The following is a 22,567-nucleotide window of genomic DNA, read 5'->3' on the forward strand; positions in this document are numbered from 1 at the left end:
GGAAGAACCAGGAGCATATTTACTCCACTTTTTCAAGTCTCAAGCAGTATGTTCAAAATGTGGTCTGGTGTATGGAGACTTTCCAAGATGAAAACTAACACACATTAGATGATATGTTGGGAAGTGCTACTTAAAAATTTAATTTTGTGTGTTCATATGAAGGAATCACATAAAGTTCTGTGCCATTGAGGTAAATGTATGCTGATATATTTCCCCAGTGGCACTTTAGTTCCTCTCTCTAAATCACAAACACAGATGCACATATCGTAATGCATATAACAGCAGTTTGTCTTGGAGTATGACATACTAACAAACTGAAAAAGTATGTTTTGTTGTCATATTGTCTTTCTTGTCAAAAAATATTACAAAAAATACAGTGGCTCCAAAAAGTGTTTTGACACTTAAGCCATACTTAAAAATGTATGCACCTTTTTGCATTATATTAAATGAAATGTCTAACCAATAGGCATTTATTTCAAATGAATATAGCAAAAACACACTTTTCAAGCACTTTTTTAAGTGTTTCTCAAAGGACTGAATACTGTTCAAAATAAGTACAAAAAGTATTTGGACTACTTTTGTTTTTTATGCTTGGTGGAACTACACCTGTGGTTACTTTAGACGCCTGGGCGAACTTAAGATAAAATGACTTAATATCTAGCATTATTTTTTTGCAGATACCACATATTTTGTTGTCTAATGCAATGCAATTCATACATTTTTAAGTGTCTAAAAGTGTCTAGATATTTTGTGGGGCCACTGTATATGCAAAAGAGCCATGTTTGTAATGACAGGCAAACACATGTAATTATCTCGACAGCAAAAGATGTTTGAACGATGAAAGTTCTATTTGAAAAGTGGTGTCTTCTGTTCACAGTTATTTCTCAGTGCCTACTACAAAATAGGTACTTCGCAACTTGTAATAGTAGAACAGGACTTTAGTTGGGTTCTGCCTCAGCCTTCTGTGTTATGCAAACTTGGTTATGTACCATTCATTATTCATTGTCAGGGTGGATGTGCTCATTTGAGTCCCTCAGGTTACAATTATACTGTATAAACAGTTTGAAACCATAATAAAAAAGTGTTTTATTGTTTTTCCATGCAGGGTGGGCCACAATGAGATAATTGGTGTGTGTCGTTTGGGGTGTGCTGTTGAAGGTTTAGGTAGGGACCACTGGAATGAGACGCTTGCCTACCCTCGAAAGCCAATTGCACACTGGCACCCCCTGGTGGAGCCCAAGAAATCAGAAAAAGAGGTAAGTCCCCCCACACCAAATGCAGATCCAAACACAAATGTGTATACAAACAGTGCAAATATTCTACTGAATATTGGGGCAGATATAATAACCCTCAGAATCAGTTTAAATATAAGTTTATTGAATGTTTCAACAGCAAATTGCATTGCCAGAATCCATTTCTAACCAGTTGCCAATTTCCCTTTGTAAACATTCAACCCCCACTAGTCACCTCCTCATACTTGAATTGTGGATCATGTATAATGCATGAGTGGAATATGTCAGTGCTGGTTTTAATTTACACACAGAAATGCTTTCCTCTCCTCTGACCTGTGGTCAAGAGTAAACCATGCGGAATCAACCATTTCAATGAAAACGTTTTGCTGAAACAATGGAGTCATTTAAACCACAGTACTCTATAATGTAGTCATTTGTGTCATTGTGTGTCTTTTTGTAGTGAAATATTAACGTAAACACTGCTATTTATCCATATGTTTTCGATGTAGTTATATTCTAGTGGTATTTCCACCTGATCTAACCATAAAAAAAATATATATATATATTATGTAATGTATTCTAATGTATTCAGGTTGATCTAGTGATGTTAAATACAGTTTTTGATTTGAATAAAACCAGTTATTTTTTTATGTTACTACATCCCTACTGAAGAGACCAGTATTGCTGGTCACCAGACTGTGTTGTGTTTTGGGTGCTGGTCTCCCATCATGGGTTGCCTACATGCTGGTGTGTCCACCAGGCTTTTAGACTAGCTTAGTCAGCTTCATCAGAAAGACCATTCTAGTCAACCAGCTTCAACAGCTATTTTTGGCTGGAGAAAAGAATATCTATGCTTGTCCACCAGCTAGACCAGCACCAACCTAGCACTAACTAGCATAACCAGCCTAGACCAGCATGGGAATTGTATGGTGGTTAAGGTGGTCTTTTTTAGCAAGGATTAAGCAATTATTTTTAGGTAAGAAATTTTACAGTGTAGTATTTATTGTTGTATATTGTGTAAATGTATCTGTTAATATCAATATCAGTATAGCCAGTGTTGGGGAGTAACAGGATACATGTAATCGGAATACGTATTTAAAATACAAAATATCTGTATTTTATTTTTGTCCTCCATTACAGTTACAATTTAAATCATTGGTAATTAGAATAGTTACATTCAAAAAGTATTTTGATTTCTGAAGAGATTACTTTGCATTGTATTGTCATTTGTTTCATTTAATTTTTAGTCCATTCAGACGGAAAACATTTATACATATAAATTATACGATCCATAGTGCATTTGAACAGCGGTGAAACACTTTCTTATGATGTATTACATTCATACGAGCAGACAGAGAAGTACGTTTGAAGTAAGTTTGAAGCAGAAGAAATAGAATTAAACCTTGTGTAAATTGTCAGCTTTACGCTAAGTGAAAATTTTATTTCTAGCTATTTTACATGCACATGTTATCAGAGAGGATCATATTTTTTTATCAAGAAAATTCACGTTGGATCAAATGTTCTTTTTTTTCTAATAAGACATTTTATATTAGGGCAAAAATCATATTCTTGACATATTTCCTGTAAAAGTATTAAAAAAATCCTTAAAACAAGATCAATTTGATTGATCTTGTTTTAGAAAAAACACTGCATAAGATATTTAGGTTTTTCAGAGAATGTACATTTAACATTCTGTACTGTTACTGTACTGGCAGAGTTACTGTACTGGCAGAGTTTTTATAATCAAAACAAATAATACAATCTACCAGTGCTGAAGATGTAATCCAAAGTATTTAAATATGTTACTGACCTTGAGTAATCTAAACAGAAAACAAATTAAAATTTATAGCATGTATTCTGTATTCTTTAGTGGAATACAGAAAAGTAACCCTCCCAACTCTGTGTATAGCACAGATATACTATACACATACACTTTATATAGTATATAGTATATAGAATAGTTTATATAAACTAACTGAGCATTTAATTAGGAACACCTGTATACCTACTTGTTCATGCGATTAGCTAATCAGCCAATCATGTGGCAGCAGTGCAATGCATAAAATCATGAAAATACAGGTCAAGAGCTTCAGATAATGCTCACATCAACCATCTGAATGGGGGAAAAATGTGATCTCAGTGATTTCGATCATTGCACGATTGTTGGTGTCAGATGGGCTGGTTTGAGTATTCCTGTTACTGCTAATCTCCTGGAATTTACATGCATAACCAGGGCTGGACTGGGAAGAGAAATCGGCCCAGGATTTTACATAGCAACTGGCAACTGGGAGCGGAGGTGGGGGGTGTTCGCTGTCCTTTTCTGCATATTGTGGTGCCATTTTGTGGTCCGTCCTGCATAACAAGGCTCATTTTAGCTTATCGTGGCCCATTCGGCCCGTTTCGCGGCCAACCCACAGGCCCGCTCGATTCTCTCGGTTGGCCTCAAAGTGCATCGGCCCACCGGGAAAATGGCCAGTATGGCAGATTACCAGTCCAGCCCTGTGCACAAAAGTCTCTAGAGTTTACACAGAATGGTGTCAAAAACAAAAAACATCCAGTGAGCGGCAGTTCTGCGGAAAAAAATGCCTTTTTGATGAGAGAGGTCAATAGGAAATGGTAACTTCTAGGTTACTAATGTAACCCCCGTTCCCTGATGGAGGGAATAGAGGCTCATCACACCTTTTATACCAGTATGTCTGTGGGCGGGACATGCAAAATTCTGTTCGCCAATTTGGCATTGTCCTTTTTCATATTCAGAGGTATCCGAGGCTCCCGAAAGAAGCCCCTTGTGTCACTACAATCGACACCACGTCAAATGAGTGACAGAAGGGGAACTCAGATTACCACTCTGCACAATTGTAGTAAGCAGAATAACATCTCAGAAAGCACAGCATGTCGAACATTGAGGCAAATGGGCTAAAACAGCAGAAGACACGTCGGGCACTTTATTAGGACCATAGTGTTCCTAATAAAGTGCTCAGTGAGTGTGTGTGTATGTATGTGTGTGTGTGTGTATATATATATATATATATATATATACACGGCCAAAAGTTTGGAAATTCTTCATATTCACCAAAGTGGCATTCAGCTGATCACAATATATAGTCAAAACATAAAAAATTACCATTTCAATTTGAATAAAAATTCTGAACTTCTTACAAGAATTCTTAAAAAAAAATCCTCCACATGCTGCAATGACAGCTTTGCAGATCCTTGGCATTCTAGCTGTCAGTTTGCCAGATACTCAGGCGACATTTCACCCCACGCTTCCTGTAGCATTTGCCATTCTTTTTTGCCATTTTTGACCTAATATTGACCTTAAGACATGCTGTTTCATACTGTGGGAACTCAAAAACAAACACAAAGACAATGTTAAGCTAAATTTAACAAACCAAATAGCTTTCAGCAGTTTTTAACATAACGGCAATTATAGTGAGTGATGGCTGCTGGAAATGGGTCTAGATTTGATAAAAAAATTACTTTTAAAATAGTGATGGTGCTGTTTTTTTACATCAGTAATTTCCTGACTACACTTTGTGGTCAGTTGAATGCCACTTTGAAATTGGTACTTGTGAATTCAAGTACCAATTTCCTTCTGAAACAGCAAAATCTATATGAAATAATCTACTGTATATTAAAAGAAGGTTCCCTAACGTTGATTCTCTCTTTGCTTGTTTTTTTACATATGTTCTCTTACAGTGGAAGGCTAGAACGGCCAGTTTTGACAGTCAAGGGTCCTGCCCCTCCCCCAAACCCCCTGCCAGCCCTTGATCAGAGCCATACGCAAAGCAACAGGCTCGGCATCCTTGCTCTTTAGCCGTTGTCTGTCTGGCAGTCCAAGGTAAAAAAAAAAGAGAACGAGAGAGAGGGACATGTTCTCCAAGCCCTGCAATTTCCAAATTCCCAAGTTGCTTTGATGGTTCCCGAACACTGATCTAAGGTCAGACTCTGTTGTGTTTGCCCGACGTTCATTGTACTCAAGCTGTTACAGTTCATTTGATCCTCAGTCAGTTCTTGGGACTGTTGTGCAAACCTCTACACATTGAATACTCTACAATGCCAACTTTGTGTTCCTAGAATAGCTTGGTATCGTCAGCAGAGATGTTTATTTCCTATTTGAATTTTCCTCCAGACTGAAGCATTTGAAATCGGACTGTGGTGCTCCGCAAACAGTCTGTTTGCATATAGAGGATTCTGCAGAGTACGGCAGTGCATTGTGGATTGCTTTGCTCAGATCTTAGACTTTGAACGCAGGACCAAACATCTGGGAGACTGGATTGCTTAAGAATATGGTCAGAAAGGATGAAGGTATAGCAGAGACTGAGGGAAAAGAACAATGTATTGTGTGAGTGAGAAAATAGAAAAGAAGGAAATGGATTTGTCAAGTGCTATTTTCTCTTTAAAATCAGTTTGAACAAAAACATGTGTGAGTGTATACATTTTATGAAGAATATAAAAATATTTATCAGTTTATAGATGTTATATAAATGTTATGTGTTCAAAAAGACTGAATTTCTTCAGAGCACATTTTTCTTTCCTTTCATATACTTTCCAAAACAATGACAGTTTACATGTAAATGAGTTAACATTCACACTCAAAAACACTTCACATGTTGCTGAGTCAATTTATTTTATTACATTAATATTTGTGTGTGAGTACCGGGTGTACAAATTGGGCATTTAAAGTAACAGTGCTTATGTTTAACACTGAAATATCCATATATATCTGTTTGGTTCAAGTGAGATGTTCTATTCACATTTTTTATTTAAATGAGTTTGAGGAGGTAAATAAGGGGTATTCTTGTAGCATTGTATTTAACAGATTCTATTCCACTTTGAACACTCCTGCTGTTCCATTTTAAAACTCTTACATCTTTTGACATATTTTGACACATAGTTAAATGGGACTCTCATAGTTTTCCATATTTTGACAAATTTTCCTGAAAAATGTCTGGAGTAAGCAATGTATGCTCAAATTTTAAAATAGCTTAATATTCAGGTCTGTATGAAAAGAGCAGGGTTGATGTTACATCATAAATTTACAGGTACTTAAAATTAACATTCATCTTATTAATAAAGATTTGTTGCATTTCAAACCAATTACACTACAATGATTATGTTTAGAAAAGATGGATAATTGAAAGGATGTGCATAAATAGGTGTGGTACATAATGTATGTTACATATGGAAATATCTATATGAATCAAATTTGATATATAATTAAGGACAACTGTTTAGTGTTGGTCAGTACTAAAAGCAGTCAAAGTAAATATGTTACTTCTTAGATGCTTAATATCATAAAGGATTTAGCAAAATATAACACTTTTATTGTTTGGCATGATTTTCAACAAGGATTTTCCATATATATATATATATATTTTTTTTTATCCCTGAGGTTAAAAGTTTGTCTTTTCTCTCCTATTGGTCTTATTTACTCGATCCTGGTTTCTAACTTTTGTTTTACATTGTTATTCATCCATTAGACTGTATAATTTATATTTAGCAAACAGAAATGATCTGGCACACCCTGCTGCTAAATTAAAAGGTTAGTTCTTCCAAACATAAAAACAAATCTGCTGAATTTACTTACACAAACTGTATATCACTCCAAATGTGCATGGCATTTTTTCTTCAATGGAACACAAGGATAGATTTGGAAGAAATTCGTATAATTTTGGAACAAAAATGAAGGTTAGTAAATAATGACAGAATTTTTATTTTGGGTGAACTATTCCTTTAACATGACTGAAGTTGCTAGTCCAAATTTCTCCTGTCAATCAAATTTGTATTTACTGCATATGTTGGAAACGTAACATAAATGCTCAGAAATAGTATAAGATCATAGCTTCCCTTTCAATGTCCTGCACATCTTTACACTTTTATGTTTAAAAATAAAAAGGTTGCAAACAGTCAATTTAAAATCATGCAACAGTGGTTACAAAGGCACAACCCCTGGTAGAGTGAATCTACTATGCAGGAATCTCATTGTCAGTGCTGTCCAGACATGGTGAGCACAACTCAATATTCCAGAGCATTGACTTTTCACTAATTTCCAGTTGGTGGTGTTGAAATATCTTGAAATACATATGGCACTTGGGGCTAGTTTTTGATAACATCCTCCATCATCCCATAGGGTAATTGTTAAGCTTAAAATATTTCTATATAGTAAGATTTAATATTTTAACAGAATCTTTAAAAATCCCTGTCAACTTGTTGAAGAAATGGTTGTGACAAAGTACAACTTTTTGGTCTTGTTTTTACAAAATTAATAATGTTGTAAAACTCTGATAATTTAGAGTGTGTTTCTGTTGGTGATTATGAAATAATATGGTTAAGAAATACAATCTGGTTCTTTACCTCATCGCTAACTATTGTGTGTTATATTTTAACAAACTGTGTTTTCTGCCCCCATATGAATCAAAATACTTTCTAATTTTGTATTGCTCATTTGTACTTGCAATATAACTTGTAATGTTTGAAAAGGTTCTTGTATTTAAAAAACGCTAAAATAAAATGTTTGTTCAGTGAATGATTTTTCATTTCTTTTTAAGAGATTTTAGTTTTGTGAAGTTCAATCACTGAATCAAAATGAGAGGGTTAATATCCACTGATCAGTCAGTTGTTGAGATAGACAAGTATAGGAAGTCTCCTGATAAAGTTAAAGAAAAACACCTGTGGACAAAAAATGTCACATCCTTTAAAGACACCATAAAATTGCTGGACAAGTACAGTTTTCTGAATGTGTTGACATATTTCCTAATTAAACAGGAAGTTTGGGCAGGACATATTGAAGGACTTGTCCATTGTTTAGCCAAAAGGCTTTATTTTCATCAACACCATGAACCATGAATTGCTTCTTGCTGTTCAGTTGCAGGGGGAGGGCCATTCTCATTCTAGAGAGCATTTGATTAGAAAAAAATGTGAAGTGTAACATGAGTCATCAATATTTTTGGTTGTTTTTCTGGAAGGGAAAGACTATAATTTAGCCCTTTAAATTCAGAAGGTGTTTTAAAGATTTCCTGTTTCAGTGGCATGCCTAAAATTAAAGGCTTATAACAAATAAAATAAAAAAATTAAAAAACAAAGAGGGTCAATTGTTTGATATTATTTGAAAGAAAACTTGAAAAAAGTGATATAGATTATGATAAACTAAAATACTCTTAGCATAAGAAACTGCAAAAAATTAGAAAAAACTTGAATAACTTTTTTTCTTATTTTTCTGATTTGACATTATATATATCTCAGCGTGCAAATAAGATGGCTCCAAAAAACTGCTTTTGTTTTGTTCCCAATCATGTCACCTATAACTAAGTGAGATTTAGAGTTCATATGACGAAATATGTAAAGTTATTATAAAAATGATTAATCCTAGTGTCCAAAAACCTCTCCAAGCAAATAAAACATAATAATTGTACATAAGAACTTATTATACATGCAAAAACAACGATGACTAAAGGTATGCTCTCTCTCCAAAGCATGCAGACACGAGTAACGAGATCTCATTCAGTTCCATTCTGTGTCATTTGAGTAATCATTGAGTCTATGTTATGTACTTGGCGCCATTTTCTGGTGGCCATGTACAATTAGAGTGAATGATCCTCTCTGCCCATATTTGGATGACTTTCACCTCTGGTTGCAGCATACTGAATCCTAATACAATTGGTTAAGTGTTCCATGATGCTGGACAAGTTATTACATAATTTCTGATGAAGTCGTCTGATCCAGGAAAGCTAACATATTTTAGCCAGATAGCACTTTACACTATGTGCTGTGTGCACATTGTGCTTCATTTGAATTATTTAATGTTCTATGCATTTTATTATATTGTGTGTGGGCTCATTTTAATGATAATCCCCTCCTCTAAGTAATGGTATATGATATTTTATCTTCTGTTTATTTTTCTTGAAGGTATTATCAAAAATGTGGCTTACCTTTTTATATGTAACAAGCATGTCAAAGACATATACTTAGCTAATACTCACTATATTTTTGTCTGTGAGTAAAACAAATATGCTGGTTGTATTCTATTCTATTGAGAGCTTTCCAACGACATATGACACATGGCTATTTGATTAGTTTGATGTTTGTACTGATAACAAAATATGTACAATGCAAATCTTTTAATAAATTATCAAAACGGAACACTTCTGATTTGTCTGCGCATTTCAAAGCACCTGTTCAGTTTTGGTCATAATGCCTACATTCATTGTACAGTACAGCTTCTAAGCTTTAAAATGAAAATGAAAATTTTGTGTTGGTCAAGACTTTAGTTCATCTTCTGTCAGTCACTCGATATTGTGTCAAATGTAGTGACACAAGGGATCTTTTTTGAGAGCCTCGAGTACCTCTGAACTTGAGAAAAGGCCAATGAGAAATTGGCAGACAGAATTTGCATGTCCCGCCCTTGGACATACGGGTATAAAGGGAAGTCAGTCTGGTCTGTCAGTCAGATTTTTTCTACGGAGCTAAGCGGTTGTGCAGCAGCAAGCTGGATCTCACTACTGTTCCACTCACCTCCTGTGATCTCTTAGTGGTCCTCTCAGGCCTTCAGGGACCCCCCTTTGAGCCGCTTGACTCAGTTGAGCTCAAGGCCCTCTCCTTGAAGATGGCCCTCCTGATAGCACTAGCTTCTATCAAGACCTGCAAGCGTTCTCTGTCAGCGACACTTGCCTTGTGTGACACTTGCCTTGTGACACTTGAGTTCGGTCTGGCAGATAATCACGTCATCCTAAGACCACGACCGGGCTATGTGCCCAAGGTTCCTACGACCCCCTTCAGAGACCAGGTAGTGAACCTGCAAGCAAGCTGCCCTGGGAGGAGGCAGACCCAGCCTTTTCATTGCTGTGTCCGATACGTGCTTTGCGTATCTATTTGGACTGCACGCAGAGCTTTAGATGTTCTGAGCAGCTCTTTGTCTGCTTCGGTGGATGGTGGAAAAGGAATACCGTATCCAAACAGAGGTTAGCTCACTGGGTCGTTGACGCTATCTCCCTGGCCTACCAGACCCAGGCTGTGCACGCCCCCTTGTGGGTTCGAGCACACTCACAGAAGTGTGGTATACTCATGGGCAATGGCACCTCCCTAGCAGACATCTGCAGAGCAGTGGGCTGGGCAACACCCAATAACTTTGCAAGATTCAACAATCTCAGTGTTGAGTCGGCCTTGTCCCGTGTTTTGTCAGGTCAGAGCCGGTAGAACTTGGTAATACGAAACAGCCGACTGGGTGTTCCACTTGCACCTAGCGCGCTTCACCAAAACTGATCCAGTGCGCTCTCCCAGGTTATCCACTAAACTCTCGCTTCCTATATGTTCTTCCTCCCTAGCCTTCTGGCCTGCGAATTCAGCAGTGGAATTTACGGCAAGACCCACTACGAGCCTCAAGTGCTCTGTGCTGTGGTAGGGATCCAAAGGCCTAATTCCCTCTTCAGGCAACTCCCTGTGTAATTTCCACGGTACGGTACTCCTGTCGGCTGATCCGCATCTCCCTTGGGCAGTCCCTCTGCCTCCCGGTCGCAGTGTTTGTAGAAATCCTCCCTCACCACCGCGCCACTGTGGCTTGACAACCCATGTGACGTACTGGCCACATGTTACCTCCCCCCAGTCTGTGCAGGATGTGGTCTCTGCAGGGTCTTTTCCACCTGAAAGAATAGGAATGGAAAAGATCGCCTTCCCTGATGCATTTCATAGCATTAAGATAGCTCCAGCCGCTTTTTGCTCTATGACGAGAAACATAGAGTGAGAAAAGTCAGTGGCTGGCCGGCTTGCTCCCATGATAGTCATGTCGCCTATTCCCCCCTTAGGAGTTCTGGGAACCTAAGGTCTGTATATGACACCTTTTTCTGGGGGCGTTGGGAAGGGTTATGTGCGGCCGATACAGTTGCACCTGTGTCAGCAGTTCACGTAACATGGTCTAGTGCATGGTGTTTTTAAATGGGACCCCTTGTGTCACTACATTCAACACAATGTCGAGTGAGTGACAGAAGGGGAACGTCATGGTTAACCTCCATTCCCTGATGGAGGGAACGAGACTTTGTGTCCTCCTTTCCATGACACCGGACCTACCACTGTAAATGGCCGTAACTTATTCTCGGCTCCTCAATGCAAAAACCTGACTGACAGACGCACACCATTTATACCCATATGTCTGGGGGTGGGACATGCAAATTCTGTCTGACAATTTCTCATTGGCCTTTTCTCAAGTTCAGAGGTACGCAAGGCTCTCAAGAAAGACCCCCTTTGTCACTACATCCGACACAACGTCTCATTCCCTCCATTAGGGAACGGAGGTTACAACAGTAACCATGACATTGTTCATATTTTGACAAAAAAAAAAATTCTCATTAGGCCCGCTGGTGGGCTTATCCGAGCTTAAAGGGTTTGTGTATGTCTGCTAAAATGCATTTTATCAATACTCATGAGTACACTAGGATACAAATGGTCTCAAAACAAACACACATGGACTAAAAGCAACAACATTCATTTTAATTTAATGGGGTCTTTAAGAGCTGCAAAGGCACACCTTTTATTCCTCAGGTGGTGGCATTATTGCCCATAGCTTCTTCTGCAGTGCGAGCTTATAAAGAATCTGGTACCCGTCGTCCCACGCATAAAGCTGCCTCTCCTCAGAATTGTATTTAAGACTGGAATGGGCCCCGTAGCGCCTGGGGAAATAAACCAGAGGGACCTCACCACTGCTTACCATATCATTCACATCAAACACACACTGCACACGGGAGCGGCTCGGTGGCTTGGTGTTGTAAACCACATAGACTGTGCCACAGACAATAAAGGCTGCTTCAGCATTGTTTCTCGGGCATGCTGTGTCCCACATCTGCTCTATGTCTAGAGAGTTAGAGTCCATCTTAGCAAGGTTAATTGTGTCTCCAGCAGCATAAAGTGCCCACAGCCCATCTTCATCTGCCACTAGGTCCACCAGAGTCTCTGAATTAAGGCTGTACACTGGGGTGTGATCTTCTACGGGAAACACTGCACTGTCTGCAGTTGAACCATTGTTGAGGTCATATTTAATAATTCGGAACTCAGAGTCCTCACTGACATAGTAGAGGAAGCCATCATTTACTACATGACCAGTCCCATTCCAAGCAGAGGGCAGGGTGATTTGCCTGCCTTTAGATGTACCTGATGATGCGGAGAGCTCTCGGACAGAGTTGAACTCGTACAGTGTGTTATCAGACGTGCTGTTGAAGACATAAACTTTTGCTGATCTGGCATCTTTTGTCCAGACACCTTTGGGACTCCCCAGCCTCTTAAGGATCTTCATTGCTCGAATACTGGAAACAATGTTAATGCACACTGTCAATGAAAACAAACATGATTAATGTAAATGTGGAGTGTATTTTATGAATAATATGGCAAACTTTGAAGCAATTTAAAAAGACTGCTTTTCATCTTAATTTGCACATGCAGTGGAGGAGAGCGGCATGAAAAATGGAATTGAAATTAAGCAATTAGAGAGTTTAAATCCTGATCATAGCCTTGAGATTTTGGAAGAGAACATTCGATTTTTTTTTCTTTATTGCTGGAAGCAATAAAATAAAACTCCAGAGAACTCAAATGCAAATGACAGTGAAAAAAAGACCTGTTGAAAGTGGAGTTAAAATTAAATTAACATCAAGCAGATGCCTTATAAACCTCCATAATCCACATCTTCCATCCAAAACAGTTAATGGACCACCTTTAATGCCACACATGTTACTGTAATTATATAAGATGTAGAAGATTGTGAAAGATTGTGCTAAGTGAGGATGATGGCTTAATGTTCTTTATCACCATGATTTTCTGGTGCCTGTATGTTTTAGACTACAGACCATGTGTTCTATTTCTGAGACACATGATTTATTGAAAGCTTTGGGTTAGGATTTCTGTCATGATTTGTCACATTTTGCAGATAAAATCATACATCTCTTTTGGATTTTATATTTTGAGTAGGAGAGGTCCAAAACTTTCTGTCAAAAATCTATATTCAATGCTTTAATTATATCCATTTGATGCTGAACAAATAAAAGGCAAGCTTGTACAAAGTGTATAACTTTTTTATGTAAAAATATTTTCTCATATTCCATCTTAATATGCAGAAACTATAAGCAAGCAATTTGTACACTGATTTCCTCGAAAACTGTAAATACTGTGTCTTTATGATGCTATACAAATTGCTCTGTGATGCTATACAAATTTATTTTGAGAGACCTGCCCATCCTGACACAACAACATTGTCTCAACCAATAGAGTAAGTTTGGGATGGGACTATATTTTTGTTTGATAAATTGCAGAAGAGGGGGGTGTTCAAAATTGCTGTTTGAAAGACATTTTTATTTTTGGTGATGCTAATGAGGGCAGAAATTACACACTTCATCTTTTAGTTACTTATGTGCAAAGTCCCTTTCAAGGCAAGTCGTACCACTCGGCAGCAGGGGTGAAAAGAGTACTGAAAAATCATACTCAAGTAGAAGTACTGTTACTTCCCAAAAAATTTAGTGTGAGTAGAGTAAAAGTAGCTGTCCTAAAAACTACTCAAGTAAGAGTAAAAGAGTTGCTCATTTAAAAGTACTCATGAGTAGTGAGTATTGAGTATCGAGTTGCAAAAGCTATGCCCCATTATAATGAACACTGTATGCCAACATTTAAAATACATCACTTATCTATGATTAACGCTACATGAATGCTGCTTGTATGTGCTTTTATGTGCATCAACATTTTGGCACCCATTCACTTGCATTGAATGGATCAGAGCTGAAATATTCTTCTAAAAATCTTAATTTGTGTTCTTTTGAAGAAAAAAGTAAGACAGATGGCATGAGGGTGAGTAAATTATAAGAGATTTTTCATTTTTGTGTGAATTATTTCTTTAAGTAGCACATGGGGGGCCACATTGTCCTCCTTTTGAGATACAATGTTCAACATTGATTTAGTTCTTGTATCTTTTAAGCCCAGAAATAGTTGTGTTCTCATTCTAATGCATGATGCACAATTTTCTGAAGTTTGCGACTGGTTGATTGTTCTGCTGTAGTATTGCTCTGCAAATGTTGATCTTTATAAAGGCTAAGCATAATTATAAATTATTTTATCATCTCTAATTTCCTGGAAATTTTGTATACCAATTAACACACTCTCTACATCAGGGGTCAGAATTATTAAAAAAACGAACCATATTTGTACAAAATATTTTTATTAAAAATGTAATTGTTTTATTCTATTACATTAATATTTTTAAAGCTACTCAAGTTATTGGCCAAAAGTAATGAGTGGTTTTCTCGTTTCCTTGTTAATGTTGTTTGATTAATAGCCTTTTTATGGACACTTCAAGTCCGACATTTTGATGCAAATATGCTTTTTGTCCCACTGTTTAAATTCACTTTAGACATAAACGACTGTGTTTACATTAAATCCTCATCAAGATGGGCGATAAACATCTAGATAATTTTAATCGCCCAGCCCTCTTGATAACATTGTATTAATCGCTCACAGCAGCCCAATAAACGCAGTGATAGATAGTTAAATTACAGGCTACATTATAGACACACATCATATAGTAAACAGAAATATTAAATATACCTCGATATATTTCTTCAAATTAGAGGGAGGATTAATGATGATATCTGGCTTGAGCAAATTAAACTCACATGGCATGATCAAGCAATTGGCCTTTTTCAATGCGAAACCCCTTCCAGGTGTTGCTGTGATGTTCAGCTGTAGACTGTGCTTGAGGCATTCTCCACAGTTGGCACCAGAGTTTTTTATGTGTGATTAGATTTAACGGGAGTCACGAGACTCTCCCTAGCCAATCATGTTGATAGATACAAATAAAATCAGGACAGGGAAGTAGCGAACACAGACTCTGGGAAAATAGCACAGTAAAAGTACAGTTACAGCACTTAAAATGTTTTTTACTTAAAAGTAAAAGTATACACTTTTAAAGTACTTAAAGTACAATTCTTGGGGAAAAGTAGTTAATTACAGTAACATGAGTATTTGTAATTCGTTTCTTTACACCCCTGTACTATTATGTTAACATGCGGCACAATAGTACAGCTCCTATCTACTTGAATGGGGACTGACCGAAATCTCCAAAACGGTTGGTCAAGATTAAAAAACATATTTAAAATCAGCAGTAAAATCTAACAACAATGGTACCATAAATTGTGTTCTTTAGCTCAGATCATGCAAAAAAAAACACTGTTTCAGCTAATGTTCATGTGCTTCCTTGAGTTGACAGGCGATGTCTGTATCCTTTTTCTTTCTTTTTAAAATCCATTGGCCTTGGGTGTTCCAATTTCTCCCATTCATTTTAATACCAGTGTTCTGTCTCTATAAAACTCTCTCTGCTTATGTGTCAGAAAAGTATGTTGTCATATAGACTGCATCTTTGAATAAATACGGTCTTCTGGTCTTGTATGGAATTGTAGGCTACTGTGAACTTAGTAGGTTTTTTAGAATATTAAAATTTTTCTCCAAAATCTTAATAACACTATAATCCAGTTGATACTGGTGTCAGATTAATGGCAAAACTTCCTACTTCATTTTCTTTTACTCCAGCATACATCAGAATTTGGCTACAAACCATCAACTGTGCAACATTTTGAACACAAAAGCCAAAATGGTTAGTATAAATTCAGTATCTTCAGTGAACTGACTAGCTTGATTCTTTGTTCCTTGTTTACTAATTACCACACCACTTCTTTCTTCTAAATGAGCAAATCTTCAGTACAACCAAAGCATTAGCATAACCTTGGGTAACCCTGCCATTAATGCAAAATGAAACTGTTCAATTGAGACTGTCACACAGCCTATGTACAAACCACTATAGCACAATCCCATTATAGCTGAGAGTAATTGGGAAGCTAATTCTTAAAATATACAAATAATTTACAAATCAAAGCACATGCTCTTCATTCACCCTCTCTATATTGAGTTGCAGCAATTTCCACCAAATGTTTTCTTTATATTTTCCAGTATCACAATTTTCCAGAGACAGGTTCTCCGAACTAGTACACTATGTAATGAGAAGCTAAATATAGCCAGTCTCCTTCTCTTTGCCAAGACCATAATAAATGATCAAAAGCAAATTCCTAGTGGTTTGAGCTAAGCTTCAGCTGCCATTCCTCATACTCACCAGAGAGCTCAAAGAACTCTTGCTTCTTCCTCTCACTGACAACCACGTCCTGTTCCACCATCTTGTCTTCTGCTTTAACACAAGGCTTTGGGGGATTCTTGGTTTCAATGTAGTCCATCTCACGCTCCACGCGGTCCACCCGTGCTCCGGCACCCTCAAGGTCTGAATGCAATTTAGTATACTCCTTGCCCAACTTCTCCAACAGGTCTGCAGCTTGCTGTCTAAATTCCTTCAAATCAGTATTGTAGCGGTTGTTCTGTTCATGCCACAGGGCAATACGTTCCTGGAAGTATAAAAAACTAATGAGTCATGTGATTGTTAAAAGTCTATAATTGGATTTTGTCAGATCAAAGTATGCTAGGAATTCTTTCCAAAGAAACTGTTGAATAGTTTTCTGTGCATTAAAAGGTTGTTGGCAATAACTGTACAGAAGAGTTACTCTAGAAATCATCTGCTGGTCTCTGAAGATTTCTTTATTTTCTATTCAAGGCAATAGATGGGTAAGGTTAAAAAGATAATTCATTGAAAGGTTACGCTAATTGTTATATAGAGTACATGGAGAACCTGAGTAATATCTGAGGGTATTACCGAAGGACTTGAGCAAACTCATGAAAGTACACTAGAAAAAGTGGTAACCTGCAATTGTTACCTTAAAGGAATATTCTGGGTTCAATACTCAATTTACAGAATTTGTGGCATAATGTTGACTACCACAAAAACTAACTTTGACTCATCCCTCTGCAAAAAGTTTACAATGAGGTACTTATAATGGGGCCAATTTTTGGAGGCTTTAAAGGCAGAAATGTGAAGCTTATAATGTTATAAAAGCGCTTACATTAAGGGCTTCTGTTAAAACTTGTGCATTATTTCAGCTGTAAATTTTAAATGGTATTTTTTTGCGGCAGACTGCGAAATTACCATGATTGCATGTTTTACAGTGTTACATCGTCATGGTTGTAAAATTGGAGTTCTGAAATTTGAAATAACTTTACACAAAAAAGTTAGTAAGCAATTTTATCACACTAAAATCATGTTCACACACATATTGATTATGTCTTGTGGCAATACTTTTGTAACAGTGTCTATTTAATAGTTTACAGATCAGCCCAATTCACTTCCACTGTAAGTGCCTCACTGTAATCCCGATAAAAAAAAAAAGGAGGGACAAGTTTAAATAAAATTTTCTTGGTGATCAACATTATGCCACAAATGCTGTCGATGAGATTAACTATACAAATATTGAGTATTGAACCTGAAATATTCCTTTAAGGGGCTAGTTCTACCTTAATTATCCTACCCTTAAAATTAGTTCTGTTGGTATAACCTAGTGTATTCAGGTTGATTAAGTAAAGTTAACCAATATTTTTTACCTGAATCAAACCAGTTAATATAGATCTTAACACATGAAGCACATTTCAGTCAGGACCACTTTTGTCTAATTAAAATTTTATGTTGGTGTTGGTGGTGGTGGTCTGGTTCTGTTCTGTGACAAAACCACCCACTAGGCTGCTCAGAGAATTAATGAATGGAGGACCTAAAAGCCCAAACCTGAAATGTGTTTGAATTGTATTGGTACATTATGATCAGCTGAACCTCAGCTAATTGCAAGCTTGATTAACATGACCTGCCTGAACTAGCATGATGCTTCATGATTTAGGTTTATAAATTTTTCTTCAGTGTACAACATAAAAATATGTCTCCAAATGTAAATAAAATCATTGTCTCTCTAAATGAGTTATCCATCAGTTCTTGTGAAAATTATGGGCAGAGAGTGTTATAAATGTTCTAAACATATGGAGATTCACTGAATAAATTGTATTAACCTTATGAGGTGTCTACTTAATCATGACAAATATATTGCTTACTGAATCAGTGTACTAATTTTTCAGCTACACTGAGAGCAAAACTGCTGAGCTACAGTATACAATTCTGTCAATCAGAGGGATGTTTCTCTGTTCTGGAATACAACTTCACTCAAGACAGTGTGCCAAAGTAAGACTAAGATAAAGAATTGAACATTCAAAGAAGATGTCAGACAGCACAGTAATGGCTTACAGTAGATAATGTCTGTTGATCCAAGTCTTGGTTCTGTAGTGAGATAGACTGCTCTTTTTTATAATTCCCCTGGTTTTGTCAATTCAGTTATATGTTGTATAATGGTGAATTTAAATTTTATGCATAATATATTTTGACTTTAATGCGACCTGCATCATGCAGTGTTTTTATAAGAACAACGCTTCTGTCTGTTTTATTGTATCACACCCCTCAGTATCAACATGCATTCATGGTGTATATTAGGGTGGCTATGTGCCTTGACGCACGTCACGGTCTAATGGCCGCCCCTTTTCCGATATCGGACGATTGTTTGTGCAAGGCTTCACTTGCTGACTTTTGCCTTCCTCCAGTCTCTTTTTGCCTTTGGTGTGTGTGTGTGTGTTAGTTTGCGGCCGTGCTTATGGCTGTCACGTGCTTTCGCCAACATTTTGTGAAATAAACTGCTCGTCAGAATGTGTCTGTCTGCATTAAAGCTGGAGAGCTGATATTCCAACGCTGCTGTTTTGTTTGAGTTTTTTTGTGTTGTTGTGTTTCCATTGAAACACTCGGTCGCTGGCTCTGAAAGAGCTGTTCAAATACTGTTCTGTATGCCTTGAGCCATTGACTGAGTTTGAAAACTGTTATTTTGTTCTGATTTTAAAGAGGACCTATTTTTCATTTGTGCCTTTAAGGAGCGATTTTGCTGGTGAGGCAGCAAAAATGGGCCATTTAGTTGGGCACTGGCTCGAAACAGAGAGAAAGAATGTACTCCATTTGGGCATAAAGTGTCTCATAGCCTTTGACAGCTGCTGAATTGCAACGTAACGCACAGCAACTTTATTCACAGAGCCTAAAGAGGCTGGCTGGAGACTACTTGCAGCAGCGTCATATACTCTGTACCACCTTTGGGTGTAGTACGCTGCCCCCTAAAGCGGCAGACACTCTTTAGATGGTGCTTGCTGCTTTTAGAAAAGGTCATGAAGATTCAGCATATTATTTCTGGCTAATTCAGAGTCTAGGGGACGAGGTTTTAACATCTCTTCAGAAGTTATGGGAGAGAGAATCCTAAAAATGTCAAATCTATGTCTAGAGATGCAAGGGTGCGCCTCGTTCAATTTAAGATTCTGCATCGTTTTTATTGGACTCCCTCTAGACTGTATAAGCTTGGCCTTAAAAACACACCTACTTGCTGGCGATGCCTGTGTTGAGATTCAGGCGTTTTGGTCGGGGTTCAGAGATTTGTCTGTGAGGTCTTGGGCACTCAGATTTTATTCTGTCCCAGACTTTGTATTTTGGATGATGGGGCAGGTATTAATATAATAATTAAACACATAAAAAAACTGTCCTTACATGCATGATGATCGGCAGGCAGGTCATACTCAGGGGATGGATGTCGCCGGGTGCACCCTCATTTCATGAGTGGTGCACAGAGTTGGGCAGAGTGGCGGCTTTTGAGGAGACATCTCATAGAATACTTAGCAGGTTGGGTGATTATGGCAGGAAGTGGGACACTTATTTGGCCTTCCTGTGGGGTTGAGGGGGAGGAGAAGTGGAGAGGGACAATTGGGTATTTTCTGTAATTAATATGTGGAATCTTTTTTCTTTTTTTCAGTTTCTTTCAGGTTTATTTCTTTATGTCTTTTTATGTCATAGAGTGTTTTCTTTGAACTGCATGTTTATGTGTGTGTCTGTTGTTATTTAATGTCTGACTACTGGGATGTATGTTGGGTGATGGGAGAGGGGGGAGGGCATATATGGATAAATGTTGATTCCGTGTTTTCATGTGTTGTCTGTTCATTTTAATTTTGGAGTCAATAAAAATTGTTAATGACAAAAAAAAAAAGACACAAACACGTAAGTGACTCTTTTAGATAGATAAATATATAAATGAATATATATTTTTATAACACAATATACAATACACAATATACAATTGCTTTTTAAGGATACGCAAACCCTGCCGAAGCACTGCGGGGAATAAGGATGCTGAGGCCCGTTCACCATCGAAGCATCAATCAGTGAGGTGGTGTGATGTTCGCCGGAGCACTGCCGGGGTGTAAGAAGGTGTAAGAAGGCACTCACCATATGCATTAATAAATGCAATGTCAAGCGTACTGAGTTATAAGGGAACTGGATTGCTCATGACATCATATCAGTGAAGCAATATTGCTATGCCCAACACTCCATTGTCCCTATTGACATAATAGGAAATCATCTCATTTCAGCAAGTAAACATTAGTAATTCAATTACAGATTTTATATCTGAAATCTGCATGTGCATCCCTACAACGCAAACATCCTACATTAAATTATTTATTTATTTAAAGTCGAGAATTTGTCCTGTTTGAAGGCCAGAGCGTGTTATGTGTATCTGTATCAGACAGAATCCACCACAACAAACCTCATCAGTGAACAGATCAGCTGAATGTAAACAAGCTCACTGAAAATGAGGCAAGATACAAACAGACATTCTTATTTATTTTGATAATCAAAGTGTTTGTTCAATTACTTTATATTTCCATCAAAAAAGTGCCTTGTTCAAGTCACTTGAATAAGATCGCACGCTCTCTTTCTCCCTCTATCACATGCGCAGAGAGGGAGATCAGCAAAGCAAAAGTAAAATTTAACTGATACACTACATTTGAATGGCAAACGAACACGTAAATTATGACATGTATCTATGTATGACTACAGTGAGTGCTTCAATATGAAAACAGGCAAATCCCGGGTATTTTAAGTGAATTAAAATCCCGGGTTTTACTTTTTTAAGGACGCTCTGAGGCAAACGGATTGTCACCCCAAAACAAGCAAATATTACAGCTTTTCATACTTGCATTACAACTTGTGTATAATTTTGCTGCTTCTGTTGGTGATTGATGTGCTAGACTGATAGACTGAACACCTGGGCAAGTGAATGCTCTGACATCGTGATCCGTGTACATCTTCTCCCTTGTAATTATCCATAACAGCTAATTAAACATTAAACATGATTGTCACTTGAGGGCGAAATGCAACTGTACTTCATTTGAATACTCTTTTAAATAATTGAGTGTCCAGTGCCCTTCTTATATATGTATCTTAAAATAAAGAATAAATTTTTTACTTTGGTATCCATGTCTCTTGCCCTTTTGTTTTGGATCAACGAACCTGTGTGCCCTTTCTATTTTTAATTGGGTTAGTATTTCCCTGTTAATATCAGGGTGGTGTAGTCAGCTTTTCTGTTGGTTTTCCCTAAAATATTAGAATCTGCTTATGCTACAGCTCTATCCTCTACTCCACTACAGTTCCATGGATCTGAAACATTGTTTCAGTCACTGCTGTGTTGGGACACAGTGTCTTTTGGAAAGTTGCATTAAGTAGGTTACTTCAGATCAGGCCAGAGATGAGTGTATGCACTCACTTTGCATGCTTCATGCTTCAACAGATATAGCCACACTGTAAAAAATCACTAAACACACTAAAATTGAAAAAAAAAATTCGAAAAGTTTAAATGCTGCCTAAATTTTGAAGTGAAATCAAAGTGGTACCAAAGATACAACCTACTGTGATAAGTTCATTGCAATTTTTTGACCTGAATTTAATCACTGATGAAGAAAATGAACTCTGAAAACAGCATTAAAAACCCCTCTATAAATTGTCAATCAAATGGATGGAAACAAAGATGTTATTAAAATTTGATGAAAAATATGTTTACATTACAACCTTAAAGTGTCATTGAATGGAATAAAAGTAATGAATTCTCTAAATTATCCTGAGCTGTACGGAAATAACTGTGCCTCAACTGCTCTAGAAAAGAAAAAGTCTTTGTAAGATGGCTGAAAACGAACAGGACAGTAGACTTGGACATCACAATTTGTAAAGACGGAAGAATTTGGCCAGACAAACCCAATTATTCTTACCTCCATAGCAAGCATCCTGTTTTCCAAGTAGTTCATCAGGCCCTGGTAGTGGTACTGACATCTGGAACACTGAGTATAAATGATAAAGAGTATGAAGAAAATGGTGGCTTTCATTGTGGGTATGGACTATTTACACTTGTTTTAAGATACTCCACTAAACAAGAGAACATTCAAAATGAGGTTTATGTGAGCTGTAGCTGGTTATGGAGCGTCTTTGTCCTCCAGTAAGTGTGCTCACAAGGGGAAGGGTCCAGAAACAAGGACTTGCTGGG

At 37.3% G+C, this 22,567-nt stretch overlaps 2 protein-coding genes across 6 annotated transcripts in view; one reads left to right on the plus strand and one right to left on the minus strand.

Annotated features, from left to right (window-relative positions):
- The window catches only part of LOC127618653 (synaptotagmin-6-like), an 88,812-nt gene extending 83,570 nt beyond the window's left edge, over nt 1–5,242 (plus strand). The window contains exons 6-7 of one of the 2 annotated variants that reach the window (XM_052091225.1): nt 1,106–1,256; nt 4,932–5,242. In XM_052091225.1, coding sequence (XP_051947185.1) covers nt 1,106–1,256; nt 4,932–5,003 — 223 coding nt within the window. In that variant the 3' untranslated portion in view covers nt 5,004–5,242. Of the gene's footprint in view, nt 1–1,105; nt 4,908–4,931 lie in introns of those variants that run through there. The other variant, XM_052091224.1, reaches the window with a different exon arrangement.
- On the minus strand, nt 1,209–22,567 carry LOC127618654 (olfactomedin-like protein 3B). Of its 4 annotated transcripts, none has more exons than XM_052091229.1 (4): nt 22,296–22,567; nt 16,363–16,645; nt 11,752–12,545; nt 1,209–1,226 (listed from the first exon to the last, which is right to left on the minus strand). In XM_052091229.1, the coding sequence occupies exons 1-3, from the start codon at nt 22,407–22,409 to the stop codon at nt 11,755–11,757; spliced, it is 1,188 nt and encodes a 395-aa protein (XP_051947189.1). In that variant the 5' UTR covers nt 22,410–22,567; the 3' UTR covers nt 1,209–1,226; nt 11,752–11,754. The 4 variants fall into 4 exon arrangements, with proteins under 4 accessions (XP_051947189.1, XP_051947188.1, XP_051947190.1 ...); XM_052091228.1 differs by lacking the exon at nt 1,209–1,226 and adding an exon at nt 5,425–5,552; XM_052091230.1 differs by lacking the exon at nt 1,209–1,226 and adding an exon at nt 19,747–20,442 and having other exon boundaries at nt 5,590–12,545; nt 22,296–22,552.

Source organism: Xyrauchen texanus, chromosome 25, assembly GCF_025860055.1.
Source record: "Xyrauchen texanus isolate HMW12.3.18 chromosome 25, RBS_HiC_50CHRs, whole genome shotgun sequence".
In the NCBI taxonomy this organism is placed as follows: Eukaryota; Metazoa; Chordata; class Actinopteri; order Cypriniformes; family Catostomidae; genus Xyrauchen; species Xyrauchen texanus.